This window comes from Colius striatus, chromosome 15 (genome assembly GCF_028858725.1).
Source record: "Colius striatus isolate bColStr4 chromosome 15, bColStr4.1.hap1, whole genome shotgun sequence".
NCBI lineage: Eukaryota > Metazoa > Chordata > Aves > Coliiformes > Coliidae > Colius > Colius striatus.
The window spans coordinates 2,376,874-2,401,242 of NC_084773.1; the positions used below are offsets into that span (position 1 = coordinate 2,376,874).

The 24,369-nt window shown below is 44.7% G+C and overlaps 1 protein-coding gene across 1 annotated transcript; it reads left to right on the forward strand.

Moving 5' to 3' along the window:
• Positions 1-5,874: 5,874 nt before the first annotated feature.
• On the forward strand, positions 5,875-13,173 carry LOC133626865 (uncharacterized protein CFAP92-like). Its single transcript, XM_062008652.1, has 6 exons — positions 5,875-5,884; positions 7,110-7,303; positions 8,228-8,435; positions 9,897-10,028; positions 12,965-13,046; positions 13,164-13,173. Exons 1-6 carry the CDS (start codon positions 5,875-5,877, stop codon positions 13,171-13,173), a joined length of 636 nt encoding a protein of 211 aa, XP_061864636.1.
• Positions 13,174-24,369: the final 11,196 nt, after the last annotated feature.

Sequence of the window (24,369 nt, forward strand, 5' to 3'; positions counted from 1 at the left end):
GTAGGACAAGGGGCAACGGGTACAAGCTGGAACAGAAGAGGTTCCAAAGAAACACAAGGAAAAACTTCACTGTGAGGGTGATGAAGCACTGGAAGAGCCTGTCCAGGTGGTCTGTGGAGTCTCCTTCTCTGGAGACATTCCAAACCCACCTCGATGAGTTCCTGTGTGCCCTACTCTAGGTGGCCCTGCTCTGGTAGGGAAGTTGCACTGGATGAGCTTTTGATGTCCCTCCCAACCCTTGAGATTCTGTGATGCTGTTTTAGCATCAGCAAAATGACAGTGCCACAGAATCCAGGTTTGATAAGTACTGCTTGTGAAGGAGTGGTCCCACTAAATGAATGAAACTTGTGTGCTTAAAAGTTGATCATCTTCCTGTTCACTCAGGCTTTTCCACCTGTGTAGCTGTGCTGTCTTTATGGCATCAGTGTGTATTTTTTGTCTGTGGTGAAGATGGATCAATGTGAGACTGGTTCAAATGACCAAGCTTTCCAAAGCAGTGATTTTTGCCCTTTGTGCCTATGGAGTGGGACCTGCATTGCTGAATGCAGCTGCAGCCAGGGAGCAGCACAAGCAAGGCTGCTGCACTGGCAGGGCCATGCCAGAGCCAGAGGTGACCCCTGATGCCAGCCCTGCCCGAGGTCTGGCTAGAATGACAAAGCTGGGGTGCTGCTAACAGGCTCCATTGACAGCACCAGACAAGGCATGGTGGTGATCCAGGTCTGGAGCCATCCAAGGAGTCCTGGCAACAGCAGTGGCAAGGGCTGGTAGAAAGACTACAGTGCAGGTCCAAGGTCCATCTAGTAGACTGGGAAGGGACTAGAGGCAAGTACACCTACAGCATCCCTCAGGGAAAGACAGGAGGCTCAGCATTGGGTGCAAGTGGTGCTCTTGGGCAGGAGGTGTGGATGGGGGTCTCACCTGCAGTTGTTCAGGACAGGTAAGGCCTGCAGGTGTACACAGATGCTGCTTTTACTTCCCTCAGTTGTGTGTGAATGTCAACTGACTTGTGTGTGCTGTGCAGCACCAAGTAAAAGCATCCTTTCAAAGGCTGTTGACCTTGCCAAAAATAAGGTTTCTGATTGTTTCTGTGGTGGGTTGGCAATATTAAAGGCTGTCTGCTGAAGACCTTTGTTCAGTTTTTATGTTACAAGACATGGGTTCTCCAGGGTGCTTGGTTTTCCTCAGGATTAGCCATCCTGTTCCCAAGGGCTGAGTTTTTTTCCACCAGTGATCTTCTGTGTATTTATTATCTGAAGTGGTAGTGTGCAGTCATTAAAAATGTCCTGTCCAGCTCATGGATTTACATCAGGGTTTGGTTTTTTTGCATTCTTGCACCTTTAAAGAGTGTTTGTCCCATTTTCCTTTTGTTTGAAGTGACCCATGGCTTGTAACTTACACCTTTGATTGACTTGAGGAGGGACTGGGTGAACTGGATGCATATATATTTCTCATTCACTCTCACAGCATGCATACCTGCAAAACTTCTGCTTTTCTTAGGCAGGCAGTGTTATTAATGCAAGTAATTGCCTTTGAGTCAAAATGACCTTGTAATGCAGTGCCAGAGAGAGACAGGAAAGACAAACCCCTAAACCTTGACTGTTTGCATGTAAATCCCCATCTGTTGTCCACACATCAAACCTGAAACTGACCCCAAACACAAACTAAAGCATCAAGGCCATGGAGTTGGACAATGCAACAATCTCAACTTGTTTTGGTCTAGCTAGTTCAATTGCAAAAGTATTTATCAGGTGGAAATAATTGATTTAAAGCTGCTGGGATCTTTACCAGGTTTATAGCATCAAGGCCCTGGAGTTAGACAGTGCAACAATCTCAACTTGTCAGTGTAAATTGCACTTTAGCACCCGTGGTTTCCAGTTGGGTTTCTTGCTGGTGGTTCTGGCTAGAGAGAAGCATCACTTTACAGACTTTAACTGGGGAGCACTTGGGCCTCTGTGGAATTCCTTGTTGCCCAGGTGCTGGCCTACTGGTTTGAAAGAGCCAAGGACAGTAATGGCATGACAAATCTTTGTTGTTCTATGTTATCATTGTAAGAAGTAAATGAGAATGTCAGAATGGTCAATTCATGGTCGCTCAAGTTTCATCTCTGAAAGAAAGCAGATACTTCATACCACCAAGATACCCCAAACCATTGCCTGCTGAACCCTGTTTTGTGTTTCAGGAAAAGCTCTGACTGCTGGGCAGTTAAGTTTTGCAATAGGGTTTCTTAATAAAACCCAACCCAATCCTTGTATTAAGTATTTAAGGATGAGCTCTTTGCCAAGTTGTCCAGAGTTCTGGTAGTGCAGCATAAAAGTGTCTTGAAGGAGTCCAAAATGTAATTGAATGTCCCTGTCTGTCATGTAGCTCAGCTCCTGCCTGCAGCTTTGCTTTAACACTTATACAGATGCATATGTCCAGTGAGTGTGCAGGTAATACTGATACACTGTGCAAAGGGCTCTAATGATGTTCCAGATGTTTAGCAGCATGAAGAGCATGTTGGGTGGACATAGGAGAGAGTTTCAGTGAATGATACAGGGAATCTGGGTAAGTCTCTGTATGTAAAGGAAATAACTGTCTTAAAAAAGGACAAAACCTGGTGTCTGGAGTCTCTCTTGCTGTAGAGCTGATGGGAAACCACTGGGGTCAAGAGAAGACCTCATTTAACTGCAGCTTGGCTTTTATACTGAGTGATATTCCTAACGAGATTGTGGTCTTTCCCTTGGTGTAAGCTGTTGAAAGGGAATAAACAACGTGTTACGTAGTCTGCAGAGGAAACAGCTGCAGCTTTCTGAATAACCAGGTGTTGTATTTGACATTTCTTAGCTGTTCAGCATCTGGAACAGTTTTTTAGGGTCTTCTATAGTAATTAGAAAAGAGAAATCTACTTCTTTCAGCTTTTAGTTAGAGGTGCTCGTGGGGTGAATGTTTCTGCTTTTTTAATGAACAGGTTTTGGAGTAAATGGAGGAGGAAAATTGGAAATTCACAATAGGATGAGAGCAGAATTTAGCTGTAGTGCTCCAGTCAATGTCAGCCCTGGCTTCTTGTCTCTAGCTGCCAAGTTTGCCAGCAGTCCCTGTGCAGGCTGTGGGTAGCAGATGGGATCTGAGACTCTGCTACAAGGTTTGACTCCTGTTAAGAGTGTGCATCTAAATTACTTTGGAAAAGCATTTTCTTTCCAAAACATTGATTCCATCTTAATTTCTGCTGCTAGACTGTAGATTCTTAGGATAATTGTTTATTATTTAGCCTTTCCAGAGCACTTTTCCCCTTGTGTATTCCTAAATACTAGAGATTGCTGTGCCTATGTGTACAACTGAAGTAAAGGAGGTTACACTGACTGTAAGGAGCAGATGCAAGGAGGGTGATGGAAGCTTCAGCCCTGGTGTTTTCTGTCTGTTTAGCCATTCTTATGATATTTAGAACCTGAAATCCCTGGAAAATCAGGCTCAATTTACTTATGGGTAAACCAGAGAGTGTACAGGCTCCCAAAATGGCACACTGCACAGAAGGCTGCATAGAGTTAGATGACATAAAGCATGTGAGTGTCCACTGCTCCTTCTTGTTTTGAGGTTTCATGCACAGCCTCAAGACTTTGCCTGAACAGAGACAAGTGATGAGTATGACCTTATGGCCTGCTGGTTTGAGATCTGGCAGCAAGTGGGGAGTGTGTATCCCATTTGCTGAGAGTCTTTATCCACTTTTAATAAACCATGATAGATCTTAAGGCTTTATTTTCCTACAGAGCTCAGCAAATCACACAGCACTGCTGCCTCAGCAGAAAGAGTGGAAAATGTCCTGTACTCTGCTTGACATCTAGCTCTGATGGGTCCAGCCCTGATGGGTCCAGCCCTGATGGTTCCAGCCCTGATGGTTCCAGCCCTGATGGTCCCAGCCCTGATGGTCCCAGCCCTCATGGTTCCAGCCCTCATGGTTCCAGCCCTGATGGTCCAGCTCTGATGGTCCCAGCCCTGATGGTCCAGCCCTGATGGTTCCAGCCCTGATGGTTCCAGCCCTGATGGTCCAGCCCTGACGATTAGCTGAAGTTGGCTTCTGGTAGTCAGAAGGTGCAAGTGCAGCAAGTCCTTAGGGAAAGGCAGAAGCAAAGATGGTTTCCTGCCTTCTGGGAAAGTGTGGAGGGTTTGGAACTGGATGTCCTGGGGAGGGTATGACAGACTGTCCACAGCCTTTTCTTTCCTTACAACTGTGTTTAAAAGGGAAGAGTTGCAGTTTGGATGCAGCCCAGCCTTGTAGGTACCCTGCCAGTGCAGTGACAGCGCTTTTGATTTGAGTGCTAGAGGGAGAAGGCAGACATCTAGGATTTGGGTCTTGTCTAGCATAGGTGTGAAAGGAGCAATGAACTGTTGAATCATTTTAATATTTGAATCCTTCTGAGCTTTTGTGTGCTTTTCAGTTTCTTATGAAAAATTGTAGTGCTTTCATTGTGTTTTTCTGAAGGAGATTTACCAAAGCCTGTGCATGGAGGCAGTGGCAGGTGCAGGAAGGCCCATGGGGATCTATATATTCTTTCATTCATAGAATACACCCTGACATTCTGAAGCTTTTATCCAACAAGAACGTGTTTCATGACAATCTTGTTTTATCCCATTGGCATTTTAATTTCCACTCAGCTGCTTTTTCACAGACAATTGAGATGTCAGCCTGAGTTCCTAATGATGGGTTGTGAGACATAATCATGTGGGAAAACACAGGGAACCAAAACCTGTGAAATGAATCACCCCACCCTTCTTCACCCCCCTTGTGTGAAATATTGTCAGACTAAATGGACTAAAGCAGAATGGAGTATCGAGCTGTTTGTATGAAAAATGGGACGTGTGATTTGTGCAAGATGACAAAGTGCTTAATTCTTTTTGGTATATGATTGTTGAACTAATCCTGCAATGGTGTTGCTACAGGCTAAGGAAGGGGAGTTTGAGACATAAGTTGTGTGTATATGTTAGCTGTAGTTCAGGCAATCTGAGTCTCTGAAAAGGGAGGTGGTGAACAACTAATGTGCCTGAGTTCACACTGCAGTTTACTGTTCAAATAATCCCACGTTACTGTCTCAGAAAAGCATATCTCTATTTGTTCCTGTCTGGTTCGGTCTTATTTCTGCTGCATCATTTGGATGGCTGTTCTTCTCAAATTACTGAACAGTGAACAAGTTTAGGCATTTTCTCAGTTTGTTAGCTGCATGCCTAATTGATTGCATACTACTGATTGTAGAAAATTCTTGTCTCATTCCTTTGCCCAGTCTTCCATAAATATATTAACCCTGTTCAAGGCCACAAAGACAAATACATCCAGTGGGAAAAGAAATAAGTATTGCAAATGCTTGCAAGGGAATGTGATTGGATTGATTTGTTTGCTTTAGTCCTAGGTGTCTCTGGCAATGCTTACTGAATTTCCAGATTCAACCCTTTCCTAAGAGTCCATGTCCTGGTCAGGCCACAGCTCTGGCTGCTGGGAGGAGGCTGTGCTCTCCCTGGTCCTGAGTATGGGAAGGGCTGGGGGCTCGGGGAGCAGGGCTGGGGCTTGGGGAGCAGGGCTGGGGGCTTGGGGAGCAGGGCTGGGGGCTCAGAGAGCGGGGCTGGGTGCTTGAGGAGCCAGGCTGGCAGCTTGGAGAGCGGCAGCCTCCGGCAGCGAGGGCCTGTAGCCAAGGGCTACGGGAGGCCGTTGGTGCAGGTGCCTGGTCCCCAGGGCTTGGGCAGTAGGGCCTCCCCTGCCTTCCTGAAGGGAAGCTCCTCTCCTGACTCAGCTGTCCCCTGCAGTTAGGCAAGAACCAGTGGGTTACAGCCTTGGGTGACATCCCCCCTCATCACTCTTTGGAGCCTTGTGTTGCTGTTTGCTGAACACGCCGTCACCTGGCTGGTCCCATGGAGACTGGTGAGTGGGTTGTCCCTGCTCCTAAAATGAATTTGTTGGGTATATGTGTTACGTGCTTTGAAATGGAGTTTTTGGACCTCCTTACTCTACCCTTCCTTGCTCCTGCTTTGGCTGTGGTAGGGACTTGTATTTCAGCACTAAAATAAAGCTGTTTGTGTGGTTCTGTAGCCTTTGAGTCCACCGTCTGACTGTACGAGAGAGCAACGCAACGGTAGGAGAGTTCAAAGGCAGTGGGAGAAGAGGAAGATGACAAAGAAGAGATGACAGACCCAAACACAATGTGCCCTGAAGGCACTTTTGAAGCTGAAACCCAAGAGGTGCCTGTGAGTGCTGGATGTCCGGCCGCCGTGGGTGAAGGCCGCAGGCTCCCTCCCCAGGAAAGCTCGGCGGCACTGGATGGCTCCCATACTGTCACCTGCACACTCACAGCCTCTCTAGCTGTCCCTGCCCTGCCTGCAGGTCAGTACCTCACACAGCTGTCCCTAAGAACCCTTCTTTTCATACTTCATCACTTTGAGTGGCAGAGTCCTCAATGGCTTAAGGAGATAATGCTAGAAAAGGCGTTCATTAATTTGAACTTCCCTGGGCAGATTCCTCAAGAAAATGGCAGAGTGATGGTCACTGCTGACTGGAAACCTGTCCAGACTCCTCAGTAGTCACAGTTATTCAGGCTGATGATCTTGGCTGGTGCTTATTAATCATATATTAATCTAATAATGAAAGTAAAGGGTAGTCTTTGACATATACACTTGCATAGTCATGACTTTGGGTAGCTTAAAGGTGGTGTTGCCATTTTAGGGGAAGGTAGCAGCTGTTCAGCAGCTGAGCTGTGATTCTCCTGTGGCTCAGGGGTGTTGGGGTATAGCAGGAGCTGCTTCCTCTGAGCAGTGTTCAACTGTGCTCTATGGAAGTTCCCTGGGTAGCAGGAAGTATGTTCCTTGGGGACTGCAGCCACTGATGTCATGCTGCAGGAAGAGAGGGTGAAGAGGGGAGTTCCAGGAATTTTATGGGCTATTACAGTAGTTAAACCTAGATTGAGAACTTCAGGTTTGCACACGGGGATAAGAGTTTCGTGTTCACAAGTCATCTGTGTTCAGTCATTTTCCACTTGTCCCAGTGGAATGCCTGTTACCATTTGCTCATTGCAGAGAGCATTAATTCCCCACTGAAAGTATCCGCTTTGATAACATTTAATGCTTCCACATAATTCTGATATTCTCTCTAGGACAAAAGCAGAAGAAACCCAATCCCCCTCATAAAGGAGGAAAGAGAATACACGATGAATCAGGAACTGTAGCAAGAACTCATCGTTGCTATCACATTGAGTACTTCCTTCTACCAGACGACCTCGTACCTAGAAAACTGGATTTGATGTTGTCTGGGATGGTTGCAAAACTATTTACAGAATCTAGTTCCAAGGTAAAAGGATAAAGCTAAGTAATCCCAAATGTCCTATATAGAAAGTAGGAGAATGTTTTCAGGTAGTTGCATATTGTTTTAACAGCTGCTTCAGCCTTGTTTGCACACACAGATACAGAACAAATATCAAGGACAGAACTTGCCTCTGCTAATAGAAGTTTATGCCTCTGATTTTTCTTGAGGAGAAGAAGATTTTTAAGGGACTTGGAGAATTTAGCAAGTTGTGTTTTGTTTAGGCTCATGTCTAACTGAATCCTCCACATTCAAATCCAGGGACCTGGAAAACAGATATGTAACCTTTTGAGTGCACCTTTGGTAAGAAATCCTTTCTAAAGAGGTGAAGCTAAACATTTGAAGCTAAAAATTATTAGTTTGATTTTCTTTTGAGAGAGAGTGTTGGTTTTAAAGCAACCTGGATACTCTCAGGTTTTGTCCTCTTTGATTGCTTTACGCTTCTCCTGAGCATCAGCACGATATTGAACGAGCCAAGTTGCTGGTTAACATGTGGTATATTGTCATCGGTGATAAGTGTTTTGTTCTTACAGTTTACCACCACATTCCTGTGAAGTTTAGTCATCCTTTAATTTCATAAATAGCAATTCAGCATTTTAAAGTGTGTATATTTGCTTTTACAGTATTCTGTTAGGTCTTCAATCCACTATTTCACGCTGAGCAACAGCTTAATTGCTGCTCGTTCTTACCTCAGGTTTTCATACCAGAACTTGACTTAGTATAAGAATACTTTGAATCCAGCAAAATATGCTGCTCTTACACAGCAAGGGGGGTGAGGAGGGCATGTAAGAGCCAGCACAAGCTGGAGAAATAAGACACTTTGAGAGCAGTGGGGATAGTGGCCAGCATGTGAATATAAGTTCAGCACTGCTGGTCAGCTCCTGGAAAGGTTTTCATCTCTTGTTTTAATAGGCTGTTACACCATGGTTGGAAAATGACAAGCTGTGGATATCGTGGAGCCATAGTGTTGATATCAATGTCACTAATGAGTATCTAATAAAACTACAAGATCACAAAATCACTTTAAAAATCTGGAATACCAAGGACAAAGTTGCCTCAAATGCAAAGCTTAGTAAATCAAACACAGTTTCTTCACTAGAAGGGGATGCAGAGGCTGTTGGTAAGTCTAATGCAAACAAGCACGTTATAAAACATACCTTGAAATTGTGACTGCACCTGTTGGAAAGTTATTGTTGAGATTATTTGGCATTCATATGTCATTCATACTAAAATAATTCCTGCTTGTTGATGTTTCAGTGAATGCATGAGTTCTGGAAAATGTTGGTGGCAGGAAAAGATAAACAGGCCTATAATCTGAGAACTAGTGAGTGATTTGAAGCTGTTGGCTAGTAATGAATGCATTCATCTTTGCAAAGATGGGTCTTCTTTTTGTTGTCCTGAGAAGAAGCCAAACTTGTACAGCCATGCTGTTATGCTGTGCATCTTTGCCTTTCTGTGACCTGATCTAGGTGGGACCTGCTTCTGCAGGGGGGTTGGACTGGATGATCTCTAAAGGTCCCTTCCAACCCCCCACCATTCTGTGATTCATCTTCTGCCCCTTCTTGTCTCCCACAACCCCATGACTTGAATCTGTCCCTAAATTTTGGCCATGCTAGCTTGAAGATCAGTGGTTTCAAAGGCAGTTATTTTATAATTTATAGCTAATTTTTGATAGTCAAGTTAGAGACCTTATTGGGGCTCTTACAAACAAGTATGAAATGAGATCTTGGTCTTTAAATACCAGAGAACCAAGCATGAGATGAAACCTGTAGGAAATGGAGTGTCTTTTGTTCTGATGTCTTGAAACTACTGCTCAAATTAATTTTCCTACTAAAATATGCATAATTTGCTAGTAAAATGCTGTGATTGTTCTCTCTTTCCCATGTGTGCTAGTGGGTGGACATTTGGTGAGGTTCTGAGGTTCCAAATGCCAGTTAATACAGGGCTGGGTTTCTTTTGATTGAACTGAGAGTAATTGTAAATCGAATGTTTGCTCAGATCTGGTGGGATCTGTAAGCAAATAGTGGTTGGTGGACATTTCTGAGAGCACTTGGGTTTGCTCTTTAGGGTAGGTTGAGCACCTGAGTAGCTGCTGTTGAGAAGCAGAGACTTGTTTGCAGTTGAGTATTTTCTCAAGAGCAACCTTACCTTGTAGCCACAGGAGGAAGGCAAGACAAAGGTTTCACAGCTTCCCCTCCTGCAGCTGCACCCTTTCAGAGGAATCTGTATGGTGAAGTCCTCTCAGCCAGGGCTGTTTGCAGTCTCTGTGTTCTGGGATTCCCACAAGCCTCAGCTGCCCCAATACTTTCTTCTGAATATGTATTGCTGTGCCATACACAGAGGAGAACAAGTTCTGCTAGGTTCTTCTGTGGGCTTTTGAGGTAAATCTCTGTAACTGGTGATTTTTGTCTGCAGGTGAGTAGAACTGAAGTCTCAGAGTGGCTTCTATAGATAGTAGGAAGAGGGGAACAGGTGCTGTGGGAAAATCATTGCTCAGTATTTGAATGGCCCAACCAGACTAAGCAATGGGGAGCTGAAACCTGGGAACTGATTTTGCTGTAACTCTTTTTTCCCCTGATAGGTGATGTAGAACACACAGTGCTATTGCAAAGAAAATTATTTGAAGAGAGTCAGCCAGCACCCAGCTGTATAAAAATCAAAGCAGCAAAGGCATCCAAGGTGTGGGAAGAGTCTTCAGCTCTTGCTCCTGAAGGTATAACATATGGAAACTGGAACTAGCTTATGGGTGAATGCAATGACACTTTGAGCAATGGGTGAGCAGGAACAGGACTGAGGAATCCTCTGAGGGGACAAGGTGTTGCAGGAAAACTGAGGGTGTTGTAATTAGAATGAATTGAAGAGATTCAGCTGTCTTACAGGATGCTTTTAAGGAACACCAGAAAAAAGCATCAGGGTTTTATACTGCTTCATGTTTGTCAGTGATTGTGTTAACATCTAGAGCCATGACTAGAATAAAAGTTCCCACATTCCTGCTCTTTGTCTGCTGGTGGCAAATAGCTGGAATCCAGATGGAGAAGTATGAGCTTATTCCTGACCTTGGTGGGATCCCAGTTGCCTCCAGTTTTGGCCTTGCCTTGAGAACCTGCTGCAATTCTGCCACAAATGACAGCAGAATCTGCCCTCGTGTCCAGTTCTCCATCTAGCAGCAGTGTGTTTGTAGCTGCATCTTCTTAAACCCTGCTGCTAGCTTTCCTTGTCCCTTCTGGAGCCCTGCTCATGGTACTGGGCCAGAGAGCTGTGGTTTATCTGCACCTGGGCACCATGGGGCACAGCTGAGCAGAGGGCTCTGCTGAAAGCACACAGAAATCTGCACCTGGAGATCATGAGGGTTACAGCTCACAACAGTCAAGAGCAAATGAATGAAAACTTAATTAATGAAAATCAAAACAAATACATAATGCTGAGAATTCTGAAAAAAAAGTGGGTTTTTGGCTTGCCAGCTGGGCCACCAAGGTTAGTGGAAACCTTTTGTGTCATTGTTCTGTACTTCGTTTTTCAGTCTCCTCAACACAGATAACAACTTGATGTGTTACAGAATGTGTTGAAGCTGAGGAAGCAGAAAGATACTTTAGCAATGAGTGTTACAGAGCTCTCTAGGAGGACTTCAGTAATTCTTTTGCTACACCAGGATTACTGCTTGGATGCTTTGTGAGAAATGACACCAAGACCTGCATTGTGCAGGAGGAAAAAAGCCAACAGCTGAAATGTTCTTTCCTTGAGCAACACAATGACCAGTAGTGTGCTACTTGGGGCAGCAGGTCATGGCAGAATGTGTTTCATCATCATCTGAGGCCTTGAATGCTTGTATGTACCAAAGGGCTGAATTCAAGCAGCATAGACCTTGTGGTTTTAAATATGCTGCTTTTAGGCAGTTTACTGTTGTTTCCATAGAACCTTTTAATGAATAAAACCAGTCAAAAAATGCACTAGGAAGCAATTATTTGATTTTGGCCTCAGTAACTGTGTGAGAATGCAAACAAAAATGTTTGATTTCAGTTTGTCTGTCTTGGTTATTCTCCTTTACTTTAGATTTTTTTATGATGAAAACAAAACTAACAGCTAGATCCTCCCTCTGCCTTCTGGCTGTGATTTTGTCACATCTGGCCAAAGGTTTAGATAGAATTATCCCAAGGGAAACCTTGTTACTGCAGTAAGGTACTGGGGATACAACAGATAATATGGTTTCTTCCTACATCTGCATCTGATGCAGGGCTGCTGACATTGTGTTGGGGAGCACTGTGTCACCAGCTCTAGTTAGTTCTCTGTTTTAACTAAGGATTAATGACATGCATAGTTGAAGTAGATTAATTCCTGGTGTAACGAGGCTGGCAGAATGGATCTGTGTTTTGGTAGCAGTGCCATCTAGTGATAGACCCAGAGAGGATCAATGGACCAAATCTTGAAGTCTGCAGAGGTAGAAGGTGTGTTCAAAGAGATGCAGGGCAGGAACACGGCTTAGAGTTCAGATGTCTGGAAAATCATCATTCAACGTTTGGCCTACCTGTTAACCCATTGTGTGTTAAGGAAGAAAGGAATGTCTTGCAGTTTGCTTTAGGTTTCTTTTCACTGACTTTGAAAAACTGTGTGCTATTTGATGTAGTGGTACTTGTGCTCTGTGAGACAGGTAAGTTGTTGCAGTTTCTCAGTACCCTGTTTGTAGCCTAATACTGCATTACTCCATCTTTGCTATGTCCAGGTAGTGGCAAATGTTGTTGTTTGTTGTGGGGATCGTATTCAGCTATTCAAGTGCAAATTCTCCTTGCCTCCATACAATGCTTGCTCTAATCTCACTGTAATTAAGGCTAGTACATTGATAGGTTAAATGTTGGGTGATTAACACTGAAATCTGTGACTGTAGCATGGTTCTGTTGTGTAATCCAATGACATTTGGAGGCAGGTGGGTGTACTATACCATATTTCTGGCACACATAAAGTGGTGACTCAATACCTGGATATTTCTACACATTCTGTAAGAGATCTGGACACTGGTAACATTGTGAGCATTTGCTGGAATAGCAATTGGAGCAGTTTATTAGTGTTCCTAATAATTCCTTCATTCCTGTGTGACCTGATCTAGGTGGGACCTGCTTTGACAGGGGGGTTGGACTAGATGATATCTAAAGGTCCCTTCCAACCCCTACCATGATTAAAACACATAAGCAAAAGTAGTGTACTGTTTCTTATACATGCAGTCTTTCAGGCATTAAGATATGTTACTGACATCAGTACCTACTTAAATACAGATAGGACTTGCAGTGCTAGCAAAATATAATTAGTTGGATATTCTCACCTAATTTTAATGACTTGTTAATTCTTAATTGCAGCATAATAATTATTATGGAACTGTTTTTTCTCAGAAGTAAAGTATAACTATCTCATTATGTTTTAGTTTCTCTGCATGATCTCTCAAAATCCCTCAAAAACCATTTGATTTTATAAGTTTTAGGCTTATTCAAACTCATCCTTGACTTGGAGACAGAGATTAAATGGATCATGCTTTTGAGTTACTCGCATGAGTCTTCTCACCATGTTTTCCTAGAGCTTTGCAGGTGCATTTTGTTAGCCTTACTAGAGCTCTCAAAACATAAAAGTACTTAATAATAAACTTAACCTGTTTTAATTCATCAGCAGAAACTGATCTGAGTGGACTAGCAAGATCTGATTGTGGTTTGCCACATCCGTCAAGGACAGATGACACCTGCACAGCGAGGTAGGAATGTTGTGCTTGCACTGGGAAACGTTTGTGTGTTAAACTACAGCTGAAGATTTGGAGTTGTTTTTCAGTACCTATTTTTTTAAGCATTTCATAATTCTGCTGTGCTTTCAGAAGTGGTTAACTGCTGCTTTTTGCACTCGTGTCTCCTCATTATAGGAAAGGAGCAAATGCATCAAGATGCCCTTTAATCACAGATTCATAGAATGGTGGGGGTTGGAAGGGACCTTTAGAGATCATCTAGTCCAACCTCCCTGCAGAAGCAGGGTCACCTAGATCAGGCTGTTAATAGTATATTTAGAGTGAAGTAGCTGTTTGTGATAGAATGACATAAAATGACAGACTTTGCTTGGCTTACTTGTTGGTGCCTGTTTTTTCTTCTCTTCACTCGTACCTTTTCACTTCAGATAACTTGTGGGATAAGACAGTGTCCCTGAGACTGGATAGAGGAGGAACTGGGAGTTATTCTGCTGCTAGTTGCTCAGCTGAAAGTGTTAGGACGTGGCAAAAGTGCAGAGTGGTGCTGTTCAGGGTACCTCCTGCATTCTGAAGGTTGAAAGTAGGGTCAACGCTAACAGTTGCTAGCAGAGCAGGCTTTGCTGGCATGTGAGCTCAGTGCATCAACTCTCTAACTATGAATTTGTATTGGGTCAAGTTACCATGAGGTCATTTTCTGAGGCAATGAAAGTAATCCTGAGTTTATCCTGCTGTGGTAGCATAATTCCCTATTTGTTCTCTTCTGCTTTTAGGAGCAGTTATTCACTGTTTGGTTTAAGAAGTCATTTGTTTTAATAGTTTTCAGTGGTAAAATTCTTAACAATTAGCACACAACTCTCTGAGGTTGTAGAAAAGGTTAGAGGGTTCAGGGCTTGAGAAACTAACAGCTAAAAAGAATCACATTTGCTTGGGCATTGTTTGTAATGGAAACAGGAATGAGTCATGGGTAGGGTGTATCTCAGATACATCACCCAGAACGTCACCTAAAAAAATATAAACTCTTAAATGACTTTCTCAAGGTTCCTGTTGTGTCTCCAAAGAATGAGTTGGTGATAGCACAAGAGAACAAATCCACTCTGTTCTGTGGTGTGCTTTCTCCTTCCTCTTGTTGCCCAAACTTAGGAATTTCTCCTGATCAAGATTTAGTCTGGTTGTTGTTCTGCTCGAAAGGTAATGACACTGATGAAAGGGCTCTTAGTGCCTTCAGCACACACTGATGAACTGGGCTTTGCAGGTGAATGTTGCTGGGTGTTCTGTGTGTCATGAGAACAGCAGCATTTCTGGTGAGTGTGTCTGCAAGTGAATCTTGCAGCTGCTGAAAGAGAACAGGCATTTGTAGACATGGATAAAATGTAGGATGTTGAATGGAAATCCAAAGTCTTTATTTCAGATAGTTCTCATTTAAGTGCAAAACCATGGTTAAGAAAACCCCATTCTCCCAGCTGGCCACCTTGCTTTAAATTCCCAGCCTGTATTCTTTTCAGCTACTGAATGTGTTCTTCCCAGATAAACCAGTTTAGATGTGGCATGTCCTGTACTACCAACGTCCAGGTACAACATATAGCAATGATCTGAGGACAGAGGCAACAAATCCTTTATCCAAGAGACTGAAAGTGCAGTGAGGTTCAGCTCTGTTAAACAGCCTTTTCTGGTGCTGCTGAAAATGATTCTTAATCAGAAACAATAGTATGTCACATTCTTAAGGGATGTGTGCACTTCAGGAAATAAAATGTGTGGTGTCTTGTGGAGAGCCATTTACTGCAGTGGCTGATATCACAAAGCCTGGGAAGCTTGTTAGTGCTGAAACTAGGTGACAGCATTCCTACCTGCATTGTCTCCCTGAGAAGGCAGTTGCTCCTGTAACAGAGTAAAACTGTATGAATTGTGGCCTTCTGGTCTGTCTGTAGTTGTGCTGCAGGGTATACCAAATGTGAACAGTCATAGAACAGACCTATTGCTTATTCTTCTGAAACCAAAACACTTGTACAGAAAAATCTGTACATTAGAAGGGCTGTGGGCAGTAGGTGGAGAGAGATTTTTCTCTCCCTCTGCTCTGCCCTTGTGAGACCTCGTCCAGTTCTGGGCCCCTCAGTTCCAGAAGGACAGGGAGCTGCTGGAGAGAGTTCAGTGCAGGGCCACAGAGATGATGGAGTGGAGCATCTCACTTCTGATGGAAGGCTGAGGGAGCTGGGGCTCTGCAGCTTGGAGAAGAGGAGCCTGAGGGGTGACCTCATTCATGTTTACAAATTCATAAAGGGTGGGTGTGAGGAGGCTGGAGCCAGGCTGTGCTCAGTGATGGCCAATGATAGGACAAGGGGCAATGGCGACAAGCTGGAACAGAAGAGATTCTAAAGAAGCACAAGGAGAAACTTCTTCCCTGTTGAGGTGAGGGAGCCCTGGCAGGGGCTGCCCAGATGGGCTGTGGAGTCTCCTTCTCTGGAGACATTCAAACCCACCTGGATGAGTTCCTTCTCTGTCAGAGGGGTTGGACTGGATGATCTTTCCAGGTTCCTTCCAACCCTTGACATTCTGTGATTCTGTAAATCTGTAAGGAAGATGTTGTATGTGCTACAAGCTGTTTTACCTTTACTTTATGCATCTCTCCAGGTACTTACTTGGTCTCTTACTCAAAAGACTGTGTACCCTGTTGATATCCTTTTCTGATCTCTTTACATTTCTAGTCAGGCAGTTGAGCATTTTTACACTTGGAATGACTTTTTTAATTTGAAAAACTTGTCTCAGTGGCACCATGGCATGGCAGGGGTTTGTCTTGTTCCATTTTCTGGACTTCTTAAATAACTTCAGGTCTCTTTAATGTTTTCAGAACCGTGACATTTGCAAAACCCAGGTTTCTGGATGAGGCCCAGCTTCTGAAGCAGAAAGCAGCGTCTGGTTCTCCAGGTAATTCAGCTTCAAAAGAAACTGAGAAGGATGATATGGGAATTCTGCCATAGGGAGCAGATAAAATGGCCACTACAGATGGTGAAATCCAAATGGAGCTGTGGACTAGATTTACAAGGATGGCTATGGAAGTCTGTTTATGTTTCTTTAAATGATTTTCTTGTGGTTATTTTTGTTTTGTTTTCTTAAGAATTCAAGATGAAAACAGATTAGAAAAGAGTGATGGGAGCTGTTACTCTCAGCTCTGCCATGAGCTTTCTGTGTCTCCTCAGTCTCTTCCTTTTTTGATTTCCTTAGCTAGCAGTGTGAAACAAGGATGATGAAGGTCTCTTTCTACCTCTTGCAGCATTCCACGAGGGAAGTGATGGATGTTTGCAAGGGACATGGGTGTGCAATGATGACATTTGCACACCAGAGTCATGTTGGAGCTCAAACAACTGTTCCACCTGTGAAATGAACAAACTATTGTTTCCTATCACTTGCACCGCTTTTTCTCCTAGAGGCCAGGTTTTGATCTGTGGTTTAGAGCCCATTTGTATTTCCAGTGCTACTTCATGATGTTAAGTGAAAAACCACAGCGCCAGTGAGTGATGTTCTCTCATGGGTAGCTCACAATTGATGAAGGCCCTGTGAAAGATGAGAGGAGATAACTGCTGCCACAGCCGACACCAGAGCATGGTTTAACTCAACCATGCTCAACAGCATCTTTGTCTGAGGAAAGCCAGCATGACATCACAGGGCTGCAGCACCCATTGCCCCCAGCACACATTGTAGGAAGCACATTTGCTTGTCAATAAGCATCACTGGGCATGAGTGGTAACATTCAGCTGTGGTATTGTTCGATCACAATAAGCGAATGCACCAATGGTGGCAACCCAGTCGTTACCTGACAGCTGTTTTGTGCTGCTGTGGCAGAGTTTGGTGCACAGAGCTTTGGTGGACAGACCTTTTGAAGAGCAGTAAAGAAAACATGAATGCCAAACAAGGTGTGCAGAGACATAGATGGGAGTTCTCTAAGCACACAGACAGTGGTAGGCAGCTCGGGGTGTGTTTGAAGAGCTTCACCCTGAACCTCATCCACTGTCTTTACCTTCTGGCTCTGGTTTGGTCTTTCTTTCCCATGACTCTGGAGACCTGACTTATGCCATCAGTTCTACATGATTGTCTCTCAATCTTCCATGGGAGGTTGGACTAGGTGATCTCTAAAGGTCCCTTCCAACCCTACCATTCTATGAATCCATGAGCTATTTCTTTCAAAACTGAGGCAGCTCATTTACAAGCTTTCCATAAACACACAGTTTGTAGGGAATTCTGTGTGGGTTATCCTTCCAGTTGAGTGATACATTTGTCCTTAAAACATTCTACCATTCCTTTTACTATAGGAATAATAATAAACCAGCAGCAGTAATATTTCTGCCCTTCTTTTAAGTTGCTGTGTTTACTTACTGCATTTTTTGTCATGCTTAAACTACTCATCCTTAAATTCTGTGCTTGCTTAGTTAACTGACAGGACAAAGCTGAAGAAAGGATTTAGATACTTGAGAATGGGACTGACAAGGCTTTTACTGGTTGGGTAAAGAGGAGAACTGGGTGAAAGCAATTGGGGAAATAATTACTCAGCCACTAGGAAAATGACAAATAATAATGAGTTTATCTTCATGATATCCTTGTGAGGGAAAGGAGAGGCAATATTCCTGTTCTGTAGATGTGGAGTTATAAAACACAGCTTTCTGGAAACAATAGAATACATATCACAGAGAGTACTGGCTGTGTCATAATGCATAGATGTGAGGAAAGAGTAGTAAGGTGGCAAAGAGACATTTCATGTTGGTAATCCCATAACTTCTAATGCTTGCTGTTGCAAGTTTAACTTTCTTGTAAAGTAGAGACTCTATATTTAGTGTAATGGACTGTGCAATGGAATCATAGAATCATAGAATGGTGGGGGTTGGAAGGGACCTCCAGAGATCATCCAGTCCAACCCCCCTGCAGAAGCAGAAGTCCAACCCCTCACCTAGATCAGGTCACAGAGGAACGTGTCCAGGTGGGTCTTGAAGACCTCCAAGGAAGGAGCCTCCACACCCTCCCTGGGCAGCCTGTGCCAGGGCTCCCTCACCTCATAGTGACAGAGTTCTTTCTTATATTTAAGTGGAACTTTTTGTGTTCCAGCTTCATCCCATCACCCCTTGTCCTGTTGCTAGATACCATCAAAAAAAGTGCTGCCCCAACCTCCTGACACCCACCAGTTAGATATTTGTAACTATTAATGAGCTCCCCCCTCAGTCTCCTCTTCTCCAGACTAAACAGCCCCAGGTCCCACAGCTTTTCCCCAGAAGGAAGATGCTCCAGTCCCCTGAGCATCTTGGTGTCCCTGCACTGGCCTCTGTCCAGCAGTTCCCTGTCCCTCTGGAGCTGGGGAGCCCAGAACTGGACACAGGACTCCAGATGAGGCCTCAGCAGGGCAGAGCAGAGTGGGAGCAGAACCTCCCTGGCCCTGCTGCCCACACTCTTCTTGATGCCCCCAGGCTGCCATTGGCTTCTTGCCCACGAGGGCACATTGCTGCTCATGTTCAGTTTGCAATACTGCCCTAAGCTGGTGTTCACATCTGTCTCTAAGGATGATGCTGAATTATGCCACCTACTGCAGCCCATTTGAAATAGTTTCTTTGATTAATTGCAACAAAATGTCTTTCCTTCTTCCTACTCAGTCTAACCCTGCCTTCCATCAACAGGTGGAAGAGGTTCTGGTCCTAAAAGAAACATTGCTGCTACTATGGCAGAGAAACCTGTCATTGCTTCGCTGCAGTTAGATGTCATGCCTCTCCTCGCAGGTATTGTTCTGTCAGGGAGGGAGCAATGTGCTGGGTGTACCCCTTGTCTGCTTCTCTGGAGCCTGCCTGATGGAAACTGTCTTGAAAGATCCCCAGGGAATTTCATGGTTTGGATAAAAGCTGTGTGGTTAAGACAGATTGGGCATTTGGTATTCATCTGGAGGATGCTGATGTGTGTTCAGAGGTCTGTATGCTCTGAAGGGCAGAGCATCAAAAGTAACTTGATGCTGTAGTTCTCCTTCAGCATGTGCATCTCAGTTCTTGTGTCCTGTTTGATTTAGAATGTGTTGAAAATGGGATGTTGGTCAGAGCACAGTGGGCTATTTCTGTCGTTTTCTGACTGTAACTAGATCAACATTCATTATTAATACATGTAGTCCTATTTTTGTGTAGCATGAGTGAAATATCCCCTTTGCTCTGTGCAATATGTCATGCAGCATGGAACTCAGCTGCTGAGTGTGTGGGTGTGGCAAAGCTGCTGGCAGAGAAGCCACCTTGTTTAGGGGTGCTTGTTTCCCTGTAAGGAAGAGTTTCATTTGGATGAAAAGTCTCTGAACTGCCTTAATTTTTGTGTTTATGCTGTGTGTTTGCAGCTTGAAACAGAAATAGACTTGTGTGCTTTCAGCAGTCAGCCCAAGCAGAGCTTCTGACACTGCTTTGAGGACTGTGTTCTTCCTCCTGTAAAAGATAATATTTGAAACAGATAAAACAACACTTTTGGTTTGTTTGAATACAAATTCAGTGGAGGTTTGTAATTAATGGCATCAAATATAGGTGCCTTGGTGGGATTGCTTCTATAATGGCATTTCATCTTCTGTGTTTAAAAAGGAGAAGAATCAGTGATCTGTCGTCTGACAGAGAAGAGTCTTGAAGTGTTAGATGCTTACATGGCCTTCACCGTGGAAACACCCCTTCTATCTGAAAGACAAAGGAGTGAGCTGAATCCCCTGATTATAAGGATTAAATCAGCTACCTGCCTCCCAAACACACCCCTGCCAATAGAAGTGCTGCAGGTAACACATCCCACCACTGAATTCCCTTGTCACCCTCAAGTAGCTTTGTATGGGCATGGGCTTAAAGGTAACTTAGAGAATGGGACTGAGGATATTTCCTGACAAACACGTGGCCAGATTAGTGGCTGTGTGATCACAGGCACTGGCAGCAACACAGCAACCCCTGTGTTTTCCAGGGACAACAATTGATGTATAGTCATCCCAGTGTGATTTCTGGATCTTGGTGAGAATATACAGGTTTTTGGTCTTCTGTTTGTACATTTTAGGGATGGGTTAGGAATGATGTTCTCTTTGCATTTTTGTCTTAAAAGAATGCTATTTTTAAAAAGGCCCTTTTCTGAGTGTCATACATTGTTAATGTGAAAAGTGAAGTTAAGGTCAAAGACTTTGGATTGCAGGAGCTCTCTTTTTGATCCTCATCTGAGGTGGAGTTAGAAGGGAATAGTGTGTGAAGGATCTGCTTCAAATTGCATCAGTCTGGTCCTTAACATTAGTAGGATGTTTTCTTGTTGCAACATTAATAATGGAGACAAAACCACTCTGTCATTTGTAATGTAATTTGCAGAGGGATCATGGAAGTTTTGACTCTTGCCAAGCAGAGTACTGGGGAAAAGGAACCTGGAGGTGCTGGTGGACAGCAGGATGAGCATGAGCCAGCAATGTGCCCTCGTGGCCAAGAAGGCCAATGGCATCCTGGGCTGGGTTAGAAGGGCTGTGGGCAGTGGGTGGAGAGAGGTTCTGCTCCCCCTCTCCTCTGCCCTTGTGAGACTGCATCTGGAATATTGTGTCCAGTTCTGGGCCTCTCAGTTCCAGAAGGACAGGGAGCTGTTGGAGAGAGTTCAGTGCAGGGACACAAAGGTGCTGGAGTGGAGCATCTCCCTTCTGATGACAGACTGAGGGAGCTGGGGCTCTGGAGCTTGGAGAAGAGACTGAGGGTTGACCTCATTCTGCCATGGTATTGATGGTTGCTTACATGGGGGAACTGCAATGAATACTGGGGAGTGAATCTCCCTGTTTGCCTCCCTGAATTGGTAAAAAAATGGCTAATAATGGAGACCATATAGTCCATTCCCTATGGTATCTCTGGATATTTCCTGACTTCTAGCTGTAGGCATTTAGTTTAGGCCTTGAATCCTACAGATGAATGCACAGGAAGAAACAAAAAACCTCTAGGAGCCATTGCAGCCCCCAGCATGCTCCTTTAATGGTCTAGAAACAGCCATTGCAGCCCCCAGCATGCTCCTTTAATGGTCTAGAAACAGCCATTGCAGCCCCCAGCCTGCTCCTTTAATGGTCTAGAAACAGCCATTGCAGTCCCCAGCCTGCTTCTTTAATGGTCTAGAAACAGCCATTGCAGCCCCCAGCATGCTCCTTTAATGGTCTAGAAACAGCCATTGCAGTCCCCAGCCTGCTTCTTTAATGGTCTAGAAACAGCCATTGCAGCCCCCAGCATGCTGCTTTAATGGTCTAGAAACAGCCATTGCAGCCCCCAACATGCTGCTTTAATGGTCTAGAAACAGCCATTGCAGTCCCCAGCCTGCTTCTTTAATGGTCGAGAAACAGCCATTGCAGCCCTCAGCCTGCTCCTTTAATGGTCTAGAAACAGCCATTGCAGTCCCCAGCATGCTGCTTTAATGGTCTAGAAACAGGCATTGCAGTCCCCAGCATGCTCCTTTAATGGTCTAGAAACAGCCATTGCAGCCCCCAGCCTGCTCCTTTAATGGTCTAGAAACAGCCATTGCAGCCCTCAGCATGCTGCTTTAATGGTCTAGAAACAGCCATTGCAGCCCCCAGCATGCTGCTTTAATGGTCTAGAAACAGCCATTGCAGCCCCCAGCATGCTCCTTTAATGGTCTAGAAACAGCCATTGCAGTCCCCAACCTGCTCCTTTAATGGTCTAGAAACAGCCATTGCAGTCCCCAACCTGCTCCTTTAATGGTCTAGAAACAGCCATTGCAGCCCTCAGCATGCTGCTTTAATGGTCTAGAAACAGCCATTGCAGCCCCCAGCATGCTCCTTTAATGGTCTAGAAACAGCCATTGCAGCCCCCAGCATGCTCCTTTAATGGTCTAGAAACAGCCATTGCAGTCCCCAACCTGCTCCTTTAATGGTCTAGAAACAGCCATTGCGGCCCCCAGCATGCTCCTTTAATGGTCTAGAAACAGCCATTGCAGCCCTCAGCATGCTGCTTTAATGGTCTAGAAACAGCCATTGCAGCCCCCAACATGCTGCTTTAATGGTCTAGAAACAGCCATTGCAGTCCCCAGCCTGCTTCTTTAATGGTCGAGAAACAGCCATTGCAGCCCTCAGCCTGCTCCTTTAATGGTCTAGAAACAGCCATTGCAGCCCCCAGCATGCTCCTTTAATGGTCTAGAAACAGCCATTGCAGCCCCCAGCATGCTCCTTTAATGGTCTAGAAACAGCCATTGCAGTCCCCAGCATGCTCCTTTAATGGTCTAGAAACAGCCATTGCAGCCCCCAGCATGCTCCTTTAATGGTCTAGAAACAGCCATTGCAGTCCCCAACCTGCTCCTTTAATGGTCTAGAAACAGCCATTGCGGCCCCCAGCATGCTCCTTTAATGGTCTAGAAACAGCCATTGCAGCCCCCAGCATGCTCCTTTAATGGTCTAGAAACAGCCATTGCAGTCCCCAACCTGCTCCTTTAATGGTCTAGAAACAGCCATTGCAGTCCCCAGCATGCTCCTTTAATGGTCTAGAAACAGCCATTGCAGCCCTCAGCATGCTCCTTTAATGGTCTAGAAACAGCCATTGCAGTCCCCAGCATGCTCCTTTAATGGTCTAGAAACAGCCATTGCAGCCCCCAGCATGCTGCTTTAATGGTCTAGAAACAGCCATTGCAGTCCCCAACCTGCTCCTTTAATGGTCTAGAAACAGCCATTGCAGTCCCCAGCATGCTCCTTTAATGGTCTAGAAACAGCCATTGCAGCCCTCAGCATGCTGCTTTAATGGTCTAGAAACAGCCATTGCAGTCCCCAACCTGCTCCTTTAATGGTCTAGAAACAGCCATTGCAGTCCCCAGCATGCTCCTTTAATGGTCTAGAAACAGCCATTGCAGCCCCCAGCATGCTGCTTTAATGGTCTAGAAACTATGGGAGTTTTTCTGACACATTTGGAAAGTCAACAAAGTGTACAGGCAGACAAAGGGGACAGTATGTTCCCCCAAACCAGGATCCAGCCATGTGGAGTGGCCTCCTTGCTGCCTTGGAAGAGTTTGTGCTATGAAGTACATCACCCATCCCTTATCCACTAGAAAAGCTGGTGCTTCTGTGAGGTTCAAAGGGAAAAGGTTAATGCTGCAAATGCCTGTTTCTCCTCATCTTTTGTTTTTCTGTAGAGATTGTGTGCTCCTGTCTACTGCAAATACAAATTCCATAACTTCCCAGCTCATCAAACTCATGGACAAGTCCATGGGACTCACGTGTACTTCAAGGACGTGAATGTGCTTCTGACAGGGACAATGAGACCTGAGGAACTGCTGAGGTGTCTCAGGGGTCCACCTTTGGAGATTGAGGTTCATGATCGGGATAGAAACATGGAAGACACCACCAAAAAGGCATCTTTTTTGGGGGAGGGTGAAGCTGATGAAGAAGTGGGTAAGGTGAGCTTCCTTGCTTGCAAATCCCCAGCCTGTGGTTCTTTTATGAAGAGCCAAGTGTGGCACCCGCATGGTGTAGCTAAAGTCAGCCTGACTGACTTAACATTGGGCACAAAGTGCTTGACTGTCAGTGCTCCCATTCGGAGCTGCTCAGTTCCAGATGCAGCTGCTTTCAGTGAGGAGGGTAAAAAAGAGAAAGCAAGAGGAGCAGTGAGTAGTTTTCCCTTTGTGCCCAGGGGACATTATCTGGAATCAGACTCGCTGTTGAAAGTGCGAGTGGAAATCGCTGTGCCCTTGGGAGTGCCTGCAGAAACTGCTGCTGCTCCAGCCACAGGTTGCCCCTATGGTTGTATAATCTACATTTTTGACTACAACAATTCATCTTTCTTACATGATTTAGTAGAAGAGATTACAAAACTTAATGCTGAAGCCCTCAGGCTGGATGGCTGCCCTGCACCTCTCACTGGAACGGCTCTTGCTGGACTGCAACTGAAAAGCACACCTGAGGAGGTGTCTGAGTTGGATGTTGTCACTGGCTTTCACTTACTGGATGGGACAACTCATCTCTTTGTCTTGGAGGGATTAAAAGATAAAGCAATTAAGAAACTATGGGATAGACACTTTGAGAGGTAAGAGGCTGTGTGGGTTTTCATCAGTTACTTCCTTAGATGCAAAGATTTTAATTGGAGTTACACCTCCCTCATCCCTTTCTACAGAAAGATACGTGAGCAGGTGAAGAGCTGACCTTCTCTTTGTGGTTTTAGTGGATATGAGTCCCAGTGGCTGGTTCACTTGAGACATGATCTTCTCAGCTCTATCACCTAACACCATAGATCATCCACGTAGAGTTAGAATGGGAAGGATGGGAACATGTGCTTGGGCTTGTGGAAGCAAAACTATAATCTGCCAGTTGTAAACAGTGACAAAGTATTTAATGGCTTCTACAGCAAAAAAAGTCACT

Coding starts and splice junctions, on each gene's coding strand:
- LOC133626865 (XM_062008652.1), top strand. Junction 7,304..8,227: donor TTACAGAATCTAGTTCCAAG/GTAAAAGGATAA, acceptor TTGTTTTAATAG/GCTGTTACACCATGGTTGGA. Junction 8,436..9,896: donor AGGGGATGCAGAGGCTGTTG/GTAAGTCTAATG, acceptor TTCCCCTGATAG/GTGATGTAGAACACACAGTG.